This window comes from Ammospiza caudacuta, chromosome Z (assembly GCF_027887145.1).
Source record: "Ammospiza caudacuta isolate bAmmCau1 chromosome Z, bAmmCau1.pri, whole genome shotgun sequence".
Classification (NCBI taxonomy): Eukaryota; Metazoa; Chordata; class Aves; order Passeriformes; family Passerellidae; genus Ammospiza; species Ammospiza caudacuta.
Window position 1 is genome coordinate 9,569,418 of NC_080632.1, and position 15,519 is coordinate 9,584,936.

A 15,519-nucleotide genomic window follows, 5' to 3' on the forward strand; every position below is an offset into this window, starting at 1 on the left:
GTGCTGTTGATTTGGCCCATTTTAATTTGGTGGCTGTGACTTAGAACCCCTCTGTCACTATGAAATATTTTGATTTTTCCTTCGAAGATGTGGGGGTAGATGTGAAAAGAAATGAGGTTCTACATGATAGGAAATGGCATCTCCCTCACGCTCCTCTCTTCTCACAGATGACAGAACCAAGAGCCGTCTCTCCCCTGGCTCCCGCTGCTCCTGGAGAAGAAGCCAGCGAGGAGCAAATTGAGGAGGATGAGCACCAGCCTCCATCAGTGCTCACACCAGGGCTTGGATATTCTGAAGCTGTAAGTGCCAGTTGTGTGTGGTGCTGTCTTTAGTGCAAGGCTGAGCTGCAAAATTTGGAGCAGCCAGCACTTTGCTGTTGCAGGCTGAGGATGCTGGGTGCTGGAGTCCTGCCAGGAGCTTGGGATTTCCTCCAGCCAGCGACCACAGAACTTGGCCCTTGAGCTGTCATGTTGGGGCAGCAAAGGGCTGGTGCCTCTGGGAGAGCATCTGGCTGCTTGGCTCAGGGAAGCTCTATCTCTTGGCTTCTGCAGTGCTATGGCCAAGGGCAAAGGCGGTAATGCTGGAGGTGCCAGGCCTTGTTTTGTTGGTTTTCCTTTTTTGGAAAGGTATGTTTGGCTTGGGAAAGCGGTCTGCACTTTCCTTGAGTGGTTCTTCACTTGTACAGTCTCTTTTGGACCAGCTGTCTTTTGGCTTTTGATAAGCTGCAAGGGGAGGATTGTGTGGTCCATACAGCTGTGGGGGCCATTCCTGTCCCGTGTGGCCAAAGAAACAAAGTGCGGAGTTGCGAAGCCTTCTTGCGAGGCAAAAATCAGAAGCGGCCAGTTTCTTCTGATGCATATTTTGGTGCAGTCTGCAGCTTTGGCAAGTTCCTTGGAGCTTCGAGTGGGGGTGAATCTCCAAGTGCTTGACTGCTGTGTTGTGTTGAAGAGGAAGGCCATCTTGCAATGGGGCCTGCTTTATCAGGAGTGAAATGGGCACCTTTGTGGCTGAGGATCTGCGTGGCCCAAAAGGAGCCAGGGGTGCTGGCGGTTTTGAGCAGCTGAAGATGCGGCAGCGTGTGGCCAGGGGGCCAAGAAGGCCAAGGGCATGGTGGCTGTGCCAGCAGCAGTGGGGCAGCAGGAGCAGGGCATTGAGCGTGGCCCTGTGCTGGGCAGCGCTGCGGCCACAGCTGGAGTGCTGTGTGCACTTGTGGGCCCTGGGGAGCAGAAAGTCATGGAGGGGCTGCAGCGTGTGCACAGAAGGACAGGGCAGCTGGGCAAGGGGGTGCAGCACAAGGCCAGGGAATAGGTGCTGAGCGAGCTTTAGCCTCGACAGTGGGAGGCTCTTGAGGCACCTTCCGAGAGACTTTCATCAATCCCTGCGTGACAGTGCTCAGCACAAGGGTTGTTTCACCACCAAACATGCCCTCACTGCATCCAAAGCCTTTACACAGTGGAGTGGCTGATGCTTCCATCTTGTGGCTTGTTGGCTTGTTGTTTTGTTAGGAAGAGAAGGCCTGTGCATTTTCCTCTTTTTCCAGCAAGCACAGATGCTTCTGCACAACGTTTTCTGCCATTTTGCAGCCCTGGATGGGATTGTGATCCAGTTTGAGTTTTCTACGTCTGCAGCAGCAGTAGCAATGGCATTGCTGTCACCTTCCTACTTTTCCATTTCAGTGCTTAAAACAACCTTGATGGCTGATAGCAGCCAGGGAGGAAAATCAGCTTCATATCCATCTAGAGTGCTGTTGATTTGGCCCATTTTAATTTGGTGGCTGTGACTTAGAACCCCTCTGTCACTATGAAATATTTTGATTTTTCCTTCGAAGATGTGGGGGTAGATGTGAAAAGAAATGACGTTCTACATGATAGCAAACGGCCTCTCCCTCACGCTCCTCTCTTCTCACAGATGACAGAACCAAGAGCCGTCTCTCCCCTGGCTCCTGCTGCTCCTGGAGAAGAAGCCAAAGTGGAGCAAATTGAGGTGGATGAGCACCAGCCTCCATCAGTGCTCACACCAGGGCCTGGATATTCTGAAGCTGTAAGTGCCAGTTGTGTGTGGTGCTGTCTTTAGTGCAAGGCAGAGCTGCAAGATTTGGAGCCGCCAGCACTTTGCTGTTGCAGGCTGAGGATGCTGGGTGCTGGAGTCCTGCCAGGAGCTTGGGATTTCCTCCAGCCAGCGACCACAGAACTTGGCCCTTGAGCTGTCATGTTGGGGCAGCAAAGGGCTGGTGCCTCTGGGAGAGCATCTGGCTGCTTGGCTCAGGGAAGCTCTATCTCTTGACTTCTGCAGTGCTATGGCCAAGGGCAAAGGTGGTAATGCTGGAGGTGCCAGGCCTTGTTTTGTTGGTTTTCCTTTTTTGGAAAGGTATGTTTGGCTTGGGAAAGCGGTCTGCACTTTCCTTGAGTGGTTCTTCACTTGTACAGTCTCTTTTGGACCAGCTGTCTTTTGGCTTTTGATAAGCTGCAAGGGGAGGATTGTGTGGTCCATACAGCTGTGGGGGCCATTCCTGTCCCGTGTGGCCAAAGAAACAAAGTGCGGAGTTGCGAAGCCTTCTTGCGAGGCAAAAATCAGAAGCGGCCAGTTTCTTCTGATGCATATTTTGGTGCAGTCTGCAGCTTTGGCAAGTTCCTTGGAGCTTCGAGTGGGGGTGAATCTCCAAGTGCTTGACTGCTGTGTTGTGTTGCTCGGAAGAGGAAGGCCATCTTGCAATGGGGCCTGCTTTATCAGGAGTGAAATGGGCACCTTTGTGGCTGAGGATCTGCGTGGCCCAAAAGGAGCCAGGGGTGCTGGCGGTTTTGAGCAGCTGAAGATGTGGCAGCGTGTGGCCAGGGGGCCAAGAAGGCCAAGGGCATGGTGGCTGTGCCAGCAGCAGTGGGGCAGCAGGAGCAGGGCATTGAGCGTGGCCCTGTGCTGGGCAGCGCTGCGGCCACAGCTGGAGTGCTGTGTGCACTTGTCGGCCCTGGGGAGCAGAAAGTCATGGACGGGCTGCAGCGTGTGCACAGAAGGACAGGGCAGCTGGGAAAGGGGGTGCAGCACAAGGCCAGGGAGGAGGTGCTGAGGGAGCTTTAGCCTCGACAGTTGGAGGCTCTTGAGGCACCTTCCGACAGACTTTCATCAATCCCTGCATGACAGTGCTCAGCACAAGGGCTGTTTCACCACCAAACATGCCCTCACTGCATCCAAAGCCTTTACACAGTGGAGTGGCTGATGCTTCCATCTTGTGGCTTGTTGGCTTGTTGTTTTGTTAGGAAGAGAAGGCCTGTGCATTTTCCTCTTTTTCCAGCAAGCACAGATGCTTCTGCACAACGTTTTCTGCCATTTTGCAGCCCTGGATGGGATTGTGATCCAGTTTGAGTTTTCTACGTCTGCAGCAGCAGTAGCAATGGCATTGCTGTCGCTTTCCTACTTTTCCATTTCAGTGCTTTCAAGCACTAAAATTTTGGTTTTGCCAAAACAACCTTGCTTGCTGATAGCAGCCAGGGAGGAAAATCAGCTTCATATCCATCTAGAGTGCTGTTGATTTGGCCCATTTTAATTTGGTGGCTGTGACTTAGAACCCCTCTGTCACTATGAAATATTTTGATTTTTCCTTCGAAGATGTGGGGGTAGATGAGAAAAGAAATGAGGTTCTACATGATAGGAAATGGCATCTCCCTCACGCTCCTCTCTTCTCACAGATGACAGAACCAAGAGCCGTCTCTCCCCTGGCTCCCGCTGCTCCTGGAGAAGAAGCCAGCGAGGAGCAAATTGAGGAGGATGAGCACCAGCCTCCATCAGTGCTCACACCAGGGCTTGGATATTCTGAAGCTGTAAGTGCCAGTTGTGTGTGGTGCTGTCTTTAGTGCAAGGCTGAGCTGCAAAATTTGGAGCAGCCAGCACTTTGCTGTTGCAGGCTGAGGATGCTGGGTGCTGGAGTCCTGCCAGGAGCTTGGGATTTCCTCCAGCCAGCGACCACAGAACTTGGCCCTTGAGCTGTCATGTTGGGGCAGCAAAGGGCTGGTGCCTCTGGGAGAGCATCTGGCTTCAGCATGTGCACAGAAGGACAGGGGAGCTGGGTAAGGGGGTACAGCATAAGGCCATGGAAGAGCTGCTGAGGGAGTTTTAGCCAGGATCATGGAAGGCTCTTGAGTCACTTTCACGAAGCTTCCATCAATCCCTGCATGACAATGCTCAGCTGAATGGCTTTTCCAGTGCCAAATATTCCATCAGTTTATCCAAGGGCTTTAGAGACTTTTGTGGGTGACACTTCTGTCTTCTTGTTTGTTGGTTTTTTTTGAGGACTTGATCTGTTCATTTTCTCTTGTGTCAGGAATTAAGGTTTCTTTTCCTCTATATTTTGTGCCCTTTTCCAGGTGTCCCAGAAATTCTGCTTTACATGTATTTTGTAAGAAGTCACTTCTAGAAGATGCATTTGTTTTGCCTGGGAACACATAGGTTGGGATAGGGACCTTGGTGCAGAAGGAACTCTTCTGGTTTCCACCCAGCCAGTAGGACCTTGATTTAGCCTTCAGGCTAACACAGCCCCTGCCTTCTTGTAGCCCACGGAATCAGCGTGTGTTGTGTTTGGAAATTGAGTAGGGAATCAATGCCCTTGCATTCCAGCTGCTCCTCCGAGGTCACAGGAGCTGGGAGGGGCTGGGCTGCATTTCTGATTCCAGCCGCTTTAGCACCATCAGTGTGGTCGAGTCCAAGAGAAGAAGTTGCCCGAGCACGGATGCACAAAGAGTGCAATTCCCACTGCAGTGCTCTGAGTCTGATCCCTTTCCATAAGGACCTACAGATTCCCCAAGAGTGTGGTTTATTGAGCAACAGGAGATCAAGTTCAGGATTGCTCATGTTCGGGGCACTGGCTGCTGACTGTTGATGTGTGTAGCAACAGAGAGCAACAATAGAGAGAGATTTTAGAAATTTAGATGCATCTGTTTATCTATCTATCTATCTATCTATCTATCTATCTATCTACCTATCTATCTATGCACTGTAAAATTTACATATTGAACCACAGAATCACACAGAATCACAAAAATTCTAGGTTGGAAGAGACCATTCAGATCATCTAGTCCAAAGCAGTTGGAGAAGTAAAGTTCCACATGCTAAAGCACCTCTTTCAGGAGAGGATTAGAGAACACATTTCATTGACTGATTCTGAGAAGAGAGGGATGTTTTCTCCTCCAGATATGGTGGTTCTTTCCCCTCAGAGCTGTTTTCCTCCTCCAGTCTCTTCTTCCCTGAAGCCCCCAGTTAATTCTCTTGATTTTCTGCCTGTCCTAGAGAGGTGGAAGAATTCCATGTTTTAGGGGGCAAAGAGAACTCCAAAATTGTCTCTCACAAAGAGGGAGCTCAACCAGGAAGCCACCTGCAGAGCCAGGATGGAGCTGTGGGACAGAGCAGGGTGTCAGTCACTACTGAAAGACAAACAAAACATGGCAGAAGCAGAGGGAGGCCCTCACCACACCCTTGAGAAATGCCACACCTTCCCTGTCAGCTGCCTGAGAGGCTCTTGGAGCTTCTGTCCCAGATGGCCCCTGATTGTAGGGCCAGGGTCACTTTGGAATCTGTGCCTCCCCTCAAACAGAGAATGACCCAGCAGAGCAGCAGCACAGTGCTTTGGGAACGTGTGAGCCCAGCAGTCTTTGAGTCTTGGCCCACAAAGGTCATATGGGAAGCTGAAACCCATCTTCTCTTGCTTTCTGTGCAGGTGCTTCTAGAGAGAGAGCAGGAGCAGACTGCTTCATCAGAGATGCCATGCCAGACTCAGGGAGAGCTGTTCCCAGCCCGAAAGCAGGAAGAGCAGCTTGGGCAGCAGGTGGAAGAGCCACAGGAGAAAGGCCAGGTAAGCCAGACTGGCCAGGGGAAAGAGGGCAGGGCAGGAAGAAGGGCATAAACCACAGCCCTTGGGACTGAGGAGGCCAGGAATCCCACAGGCACTGGAAGCACAGAGCCTTGGAATCTGCAGAGATCAGCCCTGGGACAGGAGGTTTGCAATGGTAGCAGATGTGGGTAGGGAAGCAGAAAGAAGTGGTTGAATAAATGTGATTTTGAGGCTGCAAAAGGAAAAAAGCTGAGTCTGATGGCAGCTCCCAGTCACTTGCTCTGCATTTGTGTGTACAGAAGATCAAGGCAGAGCCACAAGCAGAGCTGCCCAAAGCTCAGAGTCCCATCATGGCAGTGAAGAGGAGGAACAAGGATGACATGAGAAGAATTCAAGAGGACAATCTTGATCAGCAGAGGGGCGATCAACACAACCAGGTGAGTGAAAGAATGGCAGGCACTCCAGTCATGAAACATCCTCTCACTTGTTTTTTAGAGAACATGAAGGAACAGCTGAACGCTGAGCTTCTGCTAGCTCACACCAGAATCAAGGCATGGGAGAAGAGGCTTGAGGAAGACATGAAAATTATCAGAGAGACAGCTAATTGCCTCCCTCAGGCTCTAGAAAAGCAAGTGAGTGAAAGAGGGATGCAGCCACTGCAGTCACCAAACTGGTGGTTTCTTTCCTTCTTCCCTTCCCAGTGCAGAGCAGCAGGGAGTGGGGCCATGCCTCTGAGTGCCATCCTGCTGTGGTGTGTATCACAGCTGCTCTGATGGACACTTCCTGGGCCGCTGAATAGCCTTGTTTATTGAGGTGTTTTTACAGTGGAGCATGGTGACCCAGATGGAGGATTGAAACAAGCTGTCTGTCCCCCACTCCTGGCTGACAGGGACAAGCTGTAGTGTCTGACTTCTTTGTTCTGTTTGATTTGAGGTGCAAGTGCTGACATCTTACCAGGCAGCCTGCAAAGACTTCCAGCGAATGTCTGGCAATGAAGAGCCACAAGTTAGGAGTGAAGCACAGGTACCATCCCCACCAGAAGTGCTACAGGTTGAGCATGACCTTAAGATGATGCAGGAAAATAGGACACAGTGGGAGGAGGTAGAACTTTTGAACAAAGCTGCAAGTGTGTCTGTAGCCCTTGTAAGGAGAAAGGAATCCTTGAGAGGAAGTAGAATGGTGATTGTGGCAGTCATCTTTCTGAAAATCTATGAAAACCAAACACGAATCTGGCCATGAACCCGAGTAAAACTTGCCTTTGGTTTTGACCCATCCAGTTTGCGAAGGGGACATCAGAAAAAAACCATTGAAGAGCCCTGCATGTGGCTGACAGCACCTCCCTAAAGGCTCGCATTTCAATAGGGGATCTCAGGGTCATCTCTGCCAACCACCTTTCTGACATCAACTCATTTCTTGTCCCAGATCTACACAGGCTCTGTCACCAAACCTGCTGCAGCAGCAGCAGCATTGTCTAAGGGATCCTTTTCTCCCCAACCTGAGAAGTGGAGCCAGGGCAGTTTGTTCACCTCCCGTGCTGACCCAGCTGCTGCTCAGCAACAGGAGATCGAGGGTGACTCCCTGGAGCTGCTGAGTACGTCTGCTGTGTTTCTTGTCTGAGGGATAGTGCATTGTGTGCAGGTGACAGCATAACCATACCAAATGATTCTCCTGAGTTTGGTGTCATGGGGACATTTAGGGACATTTCTCCACAGAAATTGCTGTAGAAAATCAGTCTCTGTGCTGGCCACCTGTGCTGCAGAGCTGTCTGCCTGGTTGTTGTTGTTGTTACCCAGTGGACCACAAAGGGCTCAGAGCTCCAGGCACTGGGGCTGCCTTTTGTATCTCCTGGAAGCTGGGATCTCTGCTTTAAAGTCATCATCTTGCATTTTGTTCCACTCAGGGAGAATGGTGAACCAGGAACATCCCATGATGAAATACACCGAACTGGGACATATTGGCAGCGGGTGAGTTCAACCACAGTTACTTCTACATAACCACGGGCCAGGTGTTTTTCTGGTGGAATGTCTATCCAGCATGAAATCAGGCCAGCTGCAAAGATGTTCACACACTGGGGATAGATTGTCCCATCTATCAATGCTGCACAGAATTTGTGAGTGGGCTCAGAAGGCATTGTCAGAGACACTTCCATGCTGCCGAGGTCTTGCCTGCATCAAGGAACAGGACCTGGAAAATTTCCTTGTCACCCAGTTGTGGAATAGTTCTGTGTTAATTTCCTTAGCATTTTTCTATCTCTCTAAATCATAAAGCCACACTAATAAAAGGGGAAGAATCTTGCTTGCCTGAAAGAGCAAACTACTCCCTGATAGCTGTGAGGTAACAGTTCCCAGGAACATTTCTTTCCAAGAGTTTGCTGAAGGAAATACTCTGAGGTTAGGATAGAAACTGCACAGTTTCTATCTGAAACTGTGATTTCAGTTTCTATTTCAGAAACTGAAATCCAAGATGAAAGAAGAAGCTGTCTTTAGGAGCTGAGGCAGTAAACTCCAGCACTTCAGGGACAGGCCCAGTGCCCATGCACTTGAGAGGAAAATGCATCATCTGCCTTCTGGCAGAGCCCTCCTGCATCCTGCAGGTTTTAGGCATTTTCAGCACAGATCTCCTGTGTGGGCTGGCTTTCAATGCAAGATCTAAATGGCTTCTCCTTTCTCTACTTCTCTTTTGTTTCTAGGAGTTTTGCAGATGTTTGCAGAGCACTTACCAATGCCACAGGGAGAGAGGTAAATGTCAACAGCCCCTGCAGACTCTGCTGCTCTTGAGGGGCTTTCCCCTCTGGTGTGAGCTGTGGCTGGAGCTTTGGCTAGAGCCGTGCTGAAAAGGAACAAGAAGCACAGACTGGTGCCAGCCTGCAAAATACATTTGGCACTTTGTCCTCCTCAGCTGCCGGAAGGAAGGCACGCAGGGCAGCGCTTCCTTTCAGACAAGGACGCGCTCACTCGCTCTCCATTGCTAAAACAAAGGTGGTGCCTTAGAGCACCTCCCTGCTCTTTGGGGCTACAGCTTCAGAGTCCTGAATTCTCGATTCTGGCTGCCAGCAAATCCATCGGAAAGTTACTGCTAGTTCCCTGGCCACCTGCAGTGCTGCACTTGGCAACTGCACATAGGGAGAGATCTGCAAGTGCCCTAAAAGCCCTAAGCCCAGCCCATAGCCCAAGATGGATCCACAGAGTATTAAGGCATGGATTACTTCTTCTGATTCCTAGAAAGAGCAGCAGAGAGTGTGGTCAGAGGTTTTGGCTGGTAGCTGAGACACCACTGTTACCAAGTGGACAAGACAAAATGTCGGTGACCCCACGTGTCCTGTAACTGGCTCCCAAGGGAGCAGAGAAATGGGCTGTTGGAATATCAGTTCCTAATTACTGCAGTGCCTAATCACAAGGCAGTTTGGCACAGCTCAGCTGTGTCATTGCAAAATCACTTGCTCCATTGTATTGTAGTCTTGTGCCACCAATTACTTAAGTTACTGATTTTCAATGTCGTTTTAGGTGGCCATAAAGAAAATAGATCTTCAAGGACTGAGGAAGAAGGAACTAAAAGTCAATGAACTCATGGTCATGAAAATGAATAGGAATCTCAACCTTGTCAAGTATTTAGACAGGTGAGTTGTTGTGAATGTTTGTTTACATTTTGCAAACATGCAAGGTAAAATCCCACTTTGGTCACTGGCAATAAATAGAGGTGTAATTATAGGTAATTATATTTGCTCTTTTCATCTCCAGTGGATAGGAAGAGAGTGCATCTTGTCTGCATGAGTCTTCCCTGACACACATAGTTTGAAAATTATTCAGAAACCTGCATCAGTCATATCTTACTAAATCAATAGCCTGTAGGTTCACAGCCACAACTTTGTTTTGGGGCTTGATTTTATTCAAGTGTCTTTTTACATCCGGGTGAAATAACATGGATTTTTCTTGGATTGTTTCCACTCTTTGCCATTGCTGTCCATGCCAGGAAGACTAGGTGCTTATTTACAGAAACACCATGCCTGACAGGTTTTTTATCTCTTACTCAACTGCATTTTTCACTTGCTGGCTATTTAAGATATCTCTTTTTTTAGAACTGTGCCTTTCTCCTTGAGACTGCACAGGTGGAAAACAATGCACAGCTGAAAGGGAATGTCTATTCCTTTGATTCTGTCCTTGTCACAAAGGAACTTGGAAACAGGAATCAGTCAAGAAAACAACCCAGCCAAGCATGTTCACCTCCATGCCCTTGTTTCCTTCTTTCAGCTACCTTGTGGGTGAGGAACTCTGGCTGGTGCTGGAGTACATGGATGGAGGTGCCCTGAGCGATATCATCAGCACGACCTCCCTGTGTGAAGATGAGGCAGCAGCCATCAGTCGGGAGGTCAGCAATCCCATCTGTGTTTCCAAGGGCTTGGGCAGGATTGTCTGGGAAACAGGGGCTCAGACCTGCAGTGATTTCCTGTGCCAAGCTTTGGTTCTGTGTTGCTGGTGTGCTATGGGTAAGTAAAAGCATCTCAAGTGCAAGGCCTGCCAGTGCCCCTGCACTCCCTGTACTCAGTGCCAGTACTCTTCTCTCCTGCTGTTGTATTCTCGCTCTGGCTCATGTATTTGTATTTGCTGTTCTCCACCTTGCCTCTCTAAATGTTTGCCTGGAGTCTGTCTTCACTGCATTCCTTGCCTGTGAAAGCAGAGGTGCTGGTGGCAGGATTTGAAATGATCAGCAAACAAAAAAAGACTCATTTCCCACAGTCCTCAGCGGAAAAGGATCATAGTGCAGCCAAAATGCTCTTTGCTTCAGGAAGGTGACTGATGTGATACTTCCAAGCCTGTGCTGAGGCCAGCAAGGAAATCTTTGTCATGCAGCCTCCCACCCAAAAAAGATCTGCTTCACACCAAAGGGAGGACTTTTCCTTTCTTGACAAAAACCCTCCTTTGTCCTCTGCATGGAAAAAGCACATCCACGGCAGCAGCAGTCATCCTGGCTGGTTTGCAGGGGACAGTCTGCAACAGCAGGTGTTGTTGCTCTCTCAAAAGCTGACATGCCATTCCTCAGAAAGGTCCTCCTCTGCAAGTGTTGGAGCAGCAAGCTCTTCCTCTCAGTGGCCATTACTGTTCTGCCATTACTGCCCATTCCCCTGCAGAGGGAATCTTTTAGATTCTTTGTTTTCTGTCTTGTGGGATGAAATCACATCACTCACTTTTGCTCTCCTCTTTATGTTTTCCCTCTCAGTGCCTGCAAGGACTAGATTTTCTGCACTCGAACCACATCATTCACCAAGATGTGAAGAGCAGAAACATCCTTCTCAGAACCGACGGTTCTGTCAAGCTGGGTCAGTGTATTCTTGGTCAGGAGCAGCATTCCAGGGATGTGGGTGTGGGGCTGCTTGGAGTGACAGCCAGTTCCCCAAAAATTGTGCTGATGGCAGTGCAGGGACTCCTGCTGTGAGCTGAAGGCACAGTTGCAACGTGCACAGAGGTATAAGGAACCACAAGCAGTCAAGAGTGGCCTTGCTCTGTGTGTGTCCCTTCCAGACAGAGGGAGCTACAATCTAAAGCTTCAGGGGAATAAAGTCCACTGCTGTTAGCAGCGTTGAGAAACCTGGGATTTTTTGGAAGTGGCCGATTACATACTCCCTTGGCTAAAGCCCCAAAGAAATTGAGCGTGGACAGTTCTCCAAGAGATTCAACAGCACATTCTTAGCCTGAGAGTGGGGAATTCTTTTGCTTGGTTTCCTAATTGGAGCTGGCTTTCATGGGTTGTTGTTTTCTCCACAGCTGACTTTGGCCTCTTTGCTCAGCTCAGCCCTGAGCAGAGCAGACGGAGCTCTGTGGCCGGCGCTGCTGGGTGGCTGGCGCCTGAAGTGGTGACAGGCCAACCATATGGCCCCAAAGTGGACATATGGTCTTTGGGAATCGTAGGCATCGAAATGGTGGAACGAGAAGTTCCTTACTGGAATGCAACTCCTGTCTTGGTAAGGTGCAAATACTCACTGATCCCAGTCTTTCTCACCTGTCCCATGTTCTGTGTGCCATTAGACAAAATCCCATCGCCATCTGCTGGCACCACTTCCACCAAGGTCCCCTTCTAAAAATGTCCCTGCAGCACAGCAGCATCTGCTGTAGCTTTGGTTGCATCAGAAGGGGAAGTGGCAGTTCAGAAATCTAACCAGTTCAGAAACCTAACCAGTTCAGAAACCTGCCATTTTGGCCTCCAGCCATGCCTGACATTTCTCATTTGCTTTTTGAACCCTGTTGGTGCTCTGTCTCTTAAGGACAGGAAGTTTTCAGTGCAATGGTTGGATGTGTGATAAATATCCTTTGAAATAGACATTGAGTCTTCCCAGCTTTAGTGTTAAAAAAAAAAAACAAAAAAAGAAAAAAAAAAGAAACAACCAACAAAGCAATGCCCAAGTAGTTCTGCTTTCTTTTTCCTTTTTGAACCACAGCACATCATATTTCCTCTATACTGTAGCATCTTTTCCAAATCCTGTGGGTCTTACAAGCTTATCATGTGTGTGGGCCTGGATAAGCTTAGGATGTGTTTTTCTCCGACTGCAGTTAGAATTGTATGCCAAACTCTTGGCTGTTTCTTGGTACTTTAACAAGTTGATGAGCTTGCAGGTAGGTGCCTGGGCTGGGATCCAACATGGGCAGTTGACACCAGTGCTGTGTTCCTTTACCACAGGAGCAGGGCCATCCCTGGCCTGCACAGTTCTAATGACAGTGAGGACTCCAGCTCCCCACCATGGCCAGTGGCTGAGCACAGCTGCAGAGGGACAGGATAAAACCCCCTTTGTGACCTCTGGTGGTGTGAGAAAAGGAAAGAAAGCTGCCACAATTATTTCTACCCAAGGGGAGTGTGTTTGCATTTTGAGACTTGCAAATTTTCCTCTGGGTTGAAGAGAATAATAACAAAGCCTCTTTGGTCACCATCTCTTTCAGTGCCACCAGCACAGAGCTGTTAGCATTGTGATGGGCATTTTTATGGAGACCAGGCCGCAGCCTGGGGTCATGGAGATCCTGCCAAACCTCCCATTTCTTACCCGACACTTTCTGCTAATGGGCACACCTTTAATGCATTGACTTGAGCATCCAAATGAGCAGAGGATGACCATAGGGATGACAGTCCTTCTTCTGATTTGACCATGAAAGAGTTTCCTTTTGCCACATAAAGAAGCTGAAACTTGGAGCTGAGAGACAGAGCTGCAGGTGGCACCTGTGTGCTCAAACATTTTCATCACAATATATTTGTGCATGCATCTTAAAGTGTCTGTGTTGAATATGAGATTCTAAATGTTTGTTTCATTTCCTGAGGAATACCTGGTGGATTTCCTTTCTTTCCTTCCAATTCCCATTGTTTTCAAGAACAAAGCAAAAAGCTTGATGAGTTTTGTTTTATGGCAGCTGTGCTTAAGGGCCCAAGAAGCACTGCAGAGATACTTTTCACATACTAATCCTTGGATATAGTAGAGTCAGTATAGAAAGTCTCTCTTCCAAAAAGCCTCTCAAGCTAGTATGAATGCTCAGGGAAGGAAATGTGCTTTTGCTGATGTAGTTCCCACTAACTAGGTCAGTCAGTGAAATCAGCTGCCAAGGCAACATCAGTGGGATAGTGGAAAAGCTGTGGCTGCATTGGAGTTTGGGTTTTTGGTTGGTAAAGGAAAATCACCTCTGGGTCTCTGCCAGGGCAGAAACTGCTACTGCAGAGTGGAGCTTAACCAATGGAATCTGGGAGAGCAGTTACAGATGGGAAAGAAGCAGGTGGAGCCTAGTGTTTCCTTTTTCTGCAGACTAAGATCATGATAGCCAAGGGAGAGTCACCACGGCTGCGGCAGCCAAACCGATTCTCGCCTTGCCTGCGTGACTTCCTGAGATGCTGCCTGCAGAGAGACAAGGAGCAGCGCTGGTCTGCCAGGGAGCTCCTGCAGGTAAAATGTGAAAGGGCTGCAGGTGAAACAGGTTCTGAGGCATGGGCTCCTCCTCCACTCAAGTCCAAGGCATCACATGAGTCCCCTTCCTCATCACCTCCAATCTTGCAGCTCTTCAAATGAAAATGGTGAGGAATCCTAGACTGGGCTGGGCATGCAGGGCCCTGTAAATGTCCTCTGGTGCAAGTGTCCTGCAATGAGCGGGGACTTCTTCAAAGAGATCAGGTTGCTCAGAGTCCCTTCCCACCTGCCCTGGAATGGTTGCAGGGATGGGGCACCTACAAGCTCTTGGGGCAACATGTTCCAGGGTGGCATCATGCTCCAAGTAAAAAAGTTCTGATTAGACCTACTCTGATTAGATCCCCATTTTTAAAAATATTCACCCACATCCTATTGTAACTGGCCCTGTAAAAAAAGATGTCCCCTACTTTCTTCAACGCCACTCTGAAGTCTTGGAAAGTGGCAATAAAGTCTCCCTGGGGCCTGTTCTTCACAAAACTGAATAACTCTACCTCTCTCCGCATTTCCTGAGTCAGAGAGCTCCTCTGACTGTTTCTGTCACCCTCTTTTGTCATTTGGTGGGGTGCTCAGTTTTATCTAATGGCAAAAGAATTGAAGTAGAGCAATGCAGGGTACAGAGACATGAAATGGTGGTGCAGGAACCCAAGGAAGCCAGTCCCAGCCTAGGGGTCAGAGATTTGGCTGTTGGCAGGAGGGGTCGTGGGGTGCTCACTGTGAGCCTCTGAGGGGCCCTGGTTTGTGCCCCCCAGCCCACCCTTAGAGGTTTCTGCCACGCAAACAGGGACAGCTGGGAGGGACTTGTACCAGCCCCATCTGCTGCCTGGCACGCTCAAGCAGACAGGAACTATGCCAGGGTTAGTGCCAGGTTGTGTGGCAGAGAGGGAACTGCAGGGCCCAGTGCCACTGGGCTGGCCCTGCTGGGAAGGAAGGTGCCATCCAGCACACAAGGGGCAGGGCATGGAAAGGTAGACACTGCTCTGTCTCCCTGTGGAAATCAACACAGTGCCTGTCTTGCATAGGCAGGCACCTATGTGAGTCATTGGAGTTTCCTGAAAGGAAGAATTCCCAGGGACAGAAAGCACCATTTCTAGAGCACTGGCAGGGCAAAAATCCCAACAAGATAAATAAACCAGAATCAATGGATGAATGGGATTCTGCGCCAGGTTTGCCTGCGATGGCAAGGTCCTGCACATGATTATTGGGGGAGGATGTGATCCCATTGCTCCTCTTTCTGGGTCTTTCTGGAACTAGAGGAATCCTGATTGAGTCTGTAAAGCACTGAGCTTGAAAAGTGATGGTTCACTGTTCTTTGTGACATTTTTTTTTCCTGTGGACAGCATCCATTTGTACGTTCAGCCAAGCCAGCATCCACATTGGCACCACTCATCAACTCTCTAATGAAGAAGAAGAAGAAGGAGACAAGAATGTAAAAATCAAGATGTTATTTCCCTAAGTACATTGGAGAAGGATTGTAAAGTAGGACTCTAGAGTAGGATTGAGTAGTTTCGTAGTATAGGTTTATAGAGTAGGATTGTTATTAAATAAAGTATCTGAAACATCAACTCATTTGGAAGATTCCCCTCCTTCTGACCCCTTCAGAAAGTTCAGCATTTTCTTCTAAATTGCCAGTGGTTTTTTATTGGTGCTAAGATATGTTTATGGCTTCCTTGGTATGGTTTGCAAGTGGAGAAGGTTCTTCTTCATTCATCCTCTCCAGACCACACTGCCTTTGGAATACGGCCCACTGGCCCGTTTTGTGTAGGTGCTAGGT

The 15,519-nt window shown here is 49.0% G+C and overlaps 1 protein-coding gene across 1 annotated transcript in view; it reads left to right on the forward strand.

Annotated features, from left to right (window-relative positions):
* The window catches only part of LOC131571589 (serine/threonine-protein kinase Pak-like), a 58,957-nt gene extending 43,779 nt beyond the window's left edge, over positions 1 to 15,178 (forward strand). The window contains exons 3-10 of the mRNA XM_058824368.1: positions 5,702 to 5,836; positions 6,115 to 6,447; positions 9,319 to 9,431; positions 10,063 to 10,180; positions 11,030 to 11,129; positions 11,575 to 11,771; positions 13,590 to 13,727; positions 15,086 to 15,178. Coding sequence (XP_058680351.1) covers positions 5,702 to 5,836; positions 6,115 to 6,447; positions 9,319 to 9,431; positions 10,063 to 10,180; positions 11,030 to 11,129; positions 11,575 to 11,771; positions 13,590 to 13,727; positions 15,086 to 15,178 — 1,227 coding nt within the window. The remainder of the gene's footprint in view (positions 1 to 5,701; positions 5,837 to 6,114; positions 6,448 to 9,318; positions 9,432 to 10,062; positions 10,181 to 11,029; positions 11,130 to 11,574; positions 11,772 to 13,589; positions 13,728 to 15,085) is intronic.
* The last annotated feature ends 341 nt before the right edge of the window (positions 15,179 to 15,519 follow it).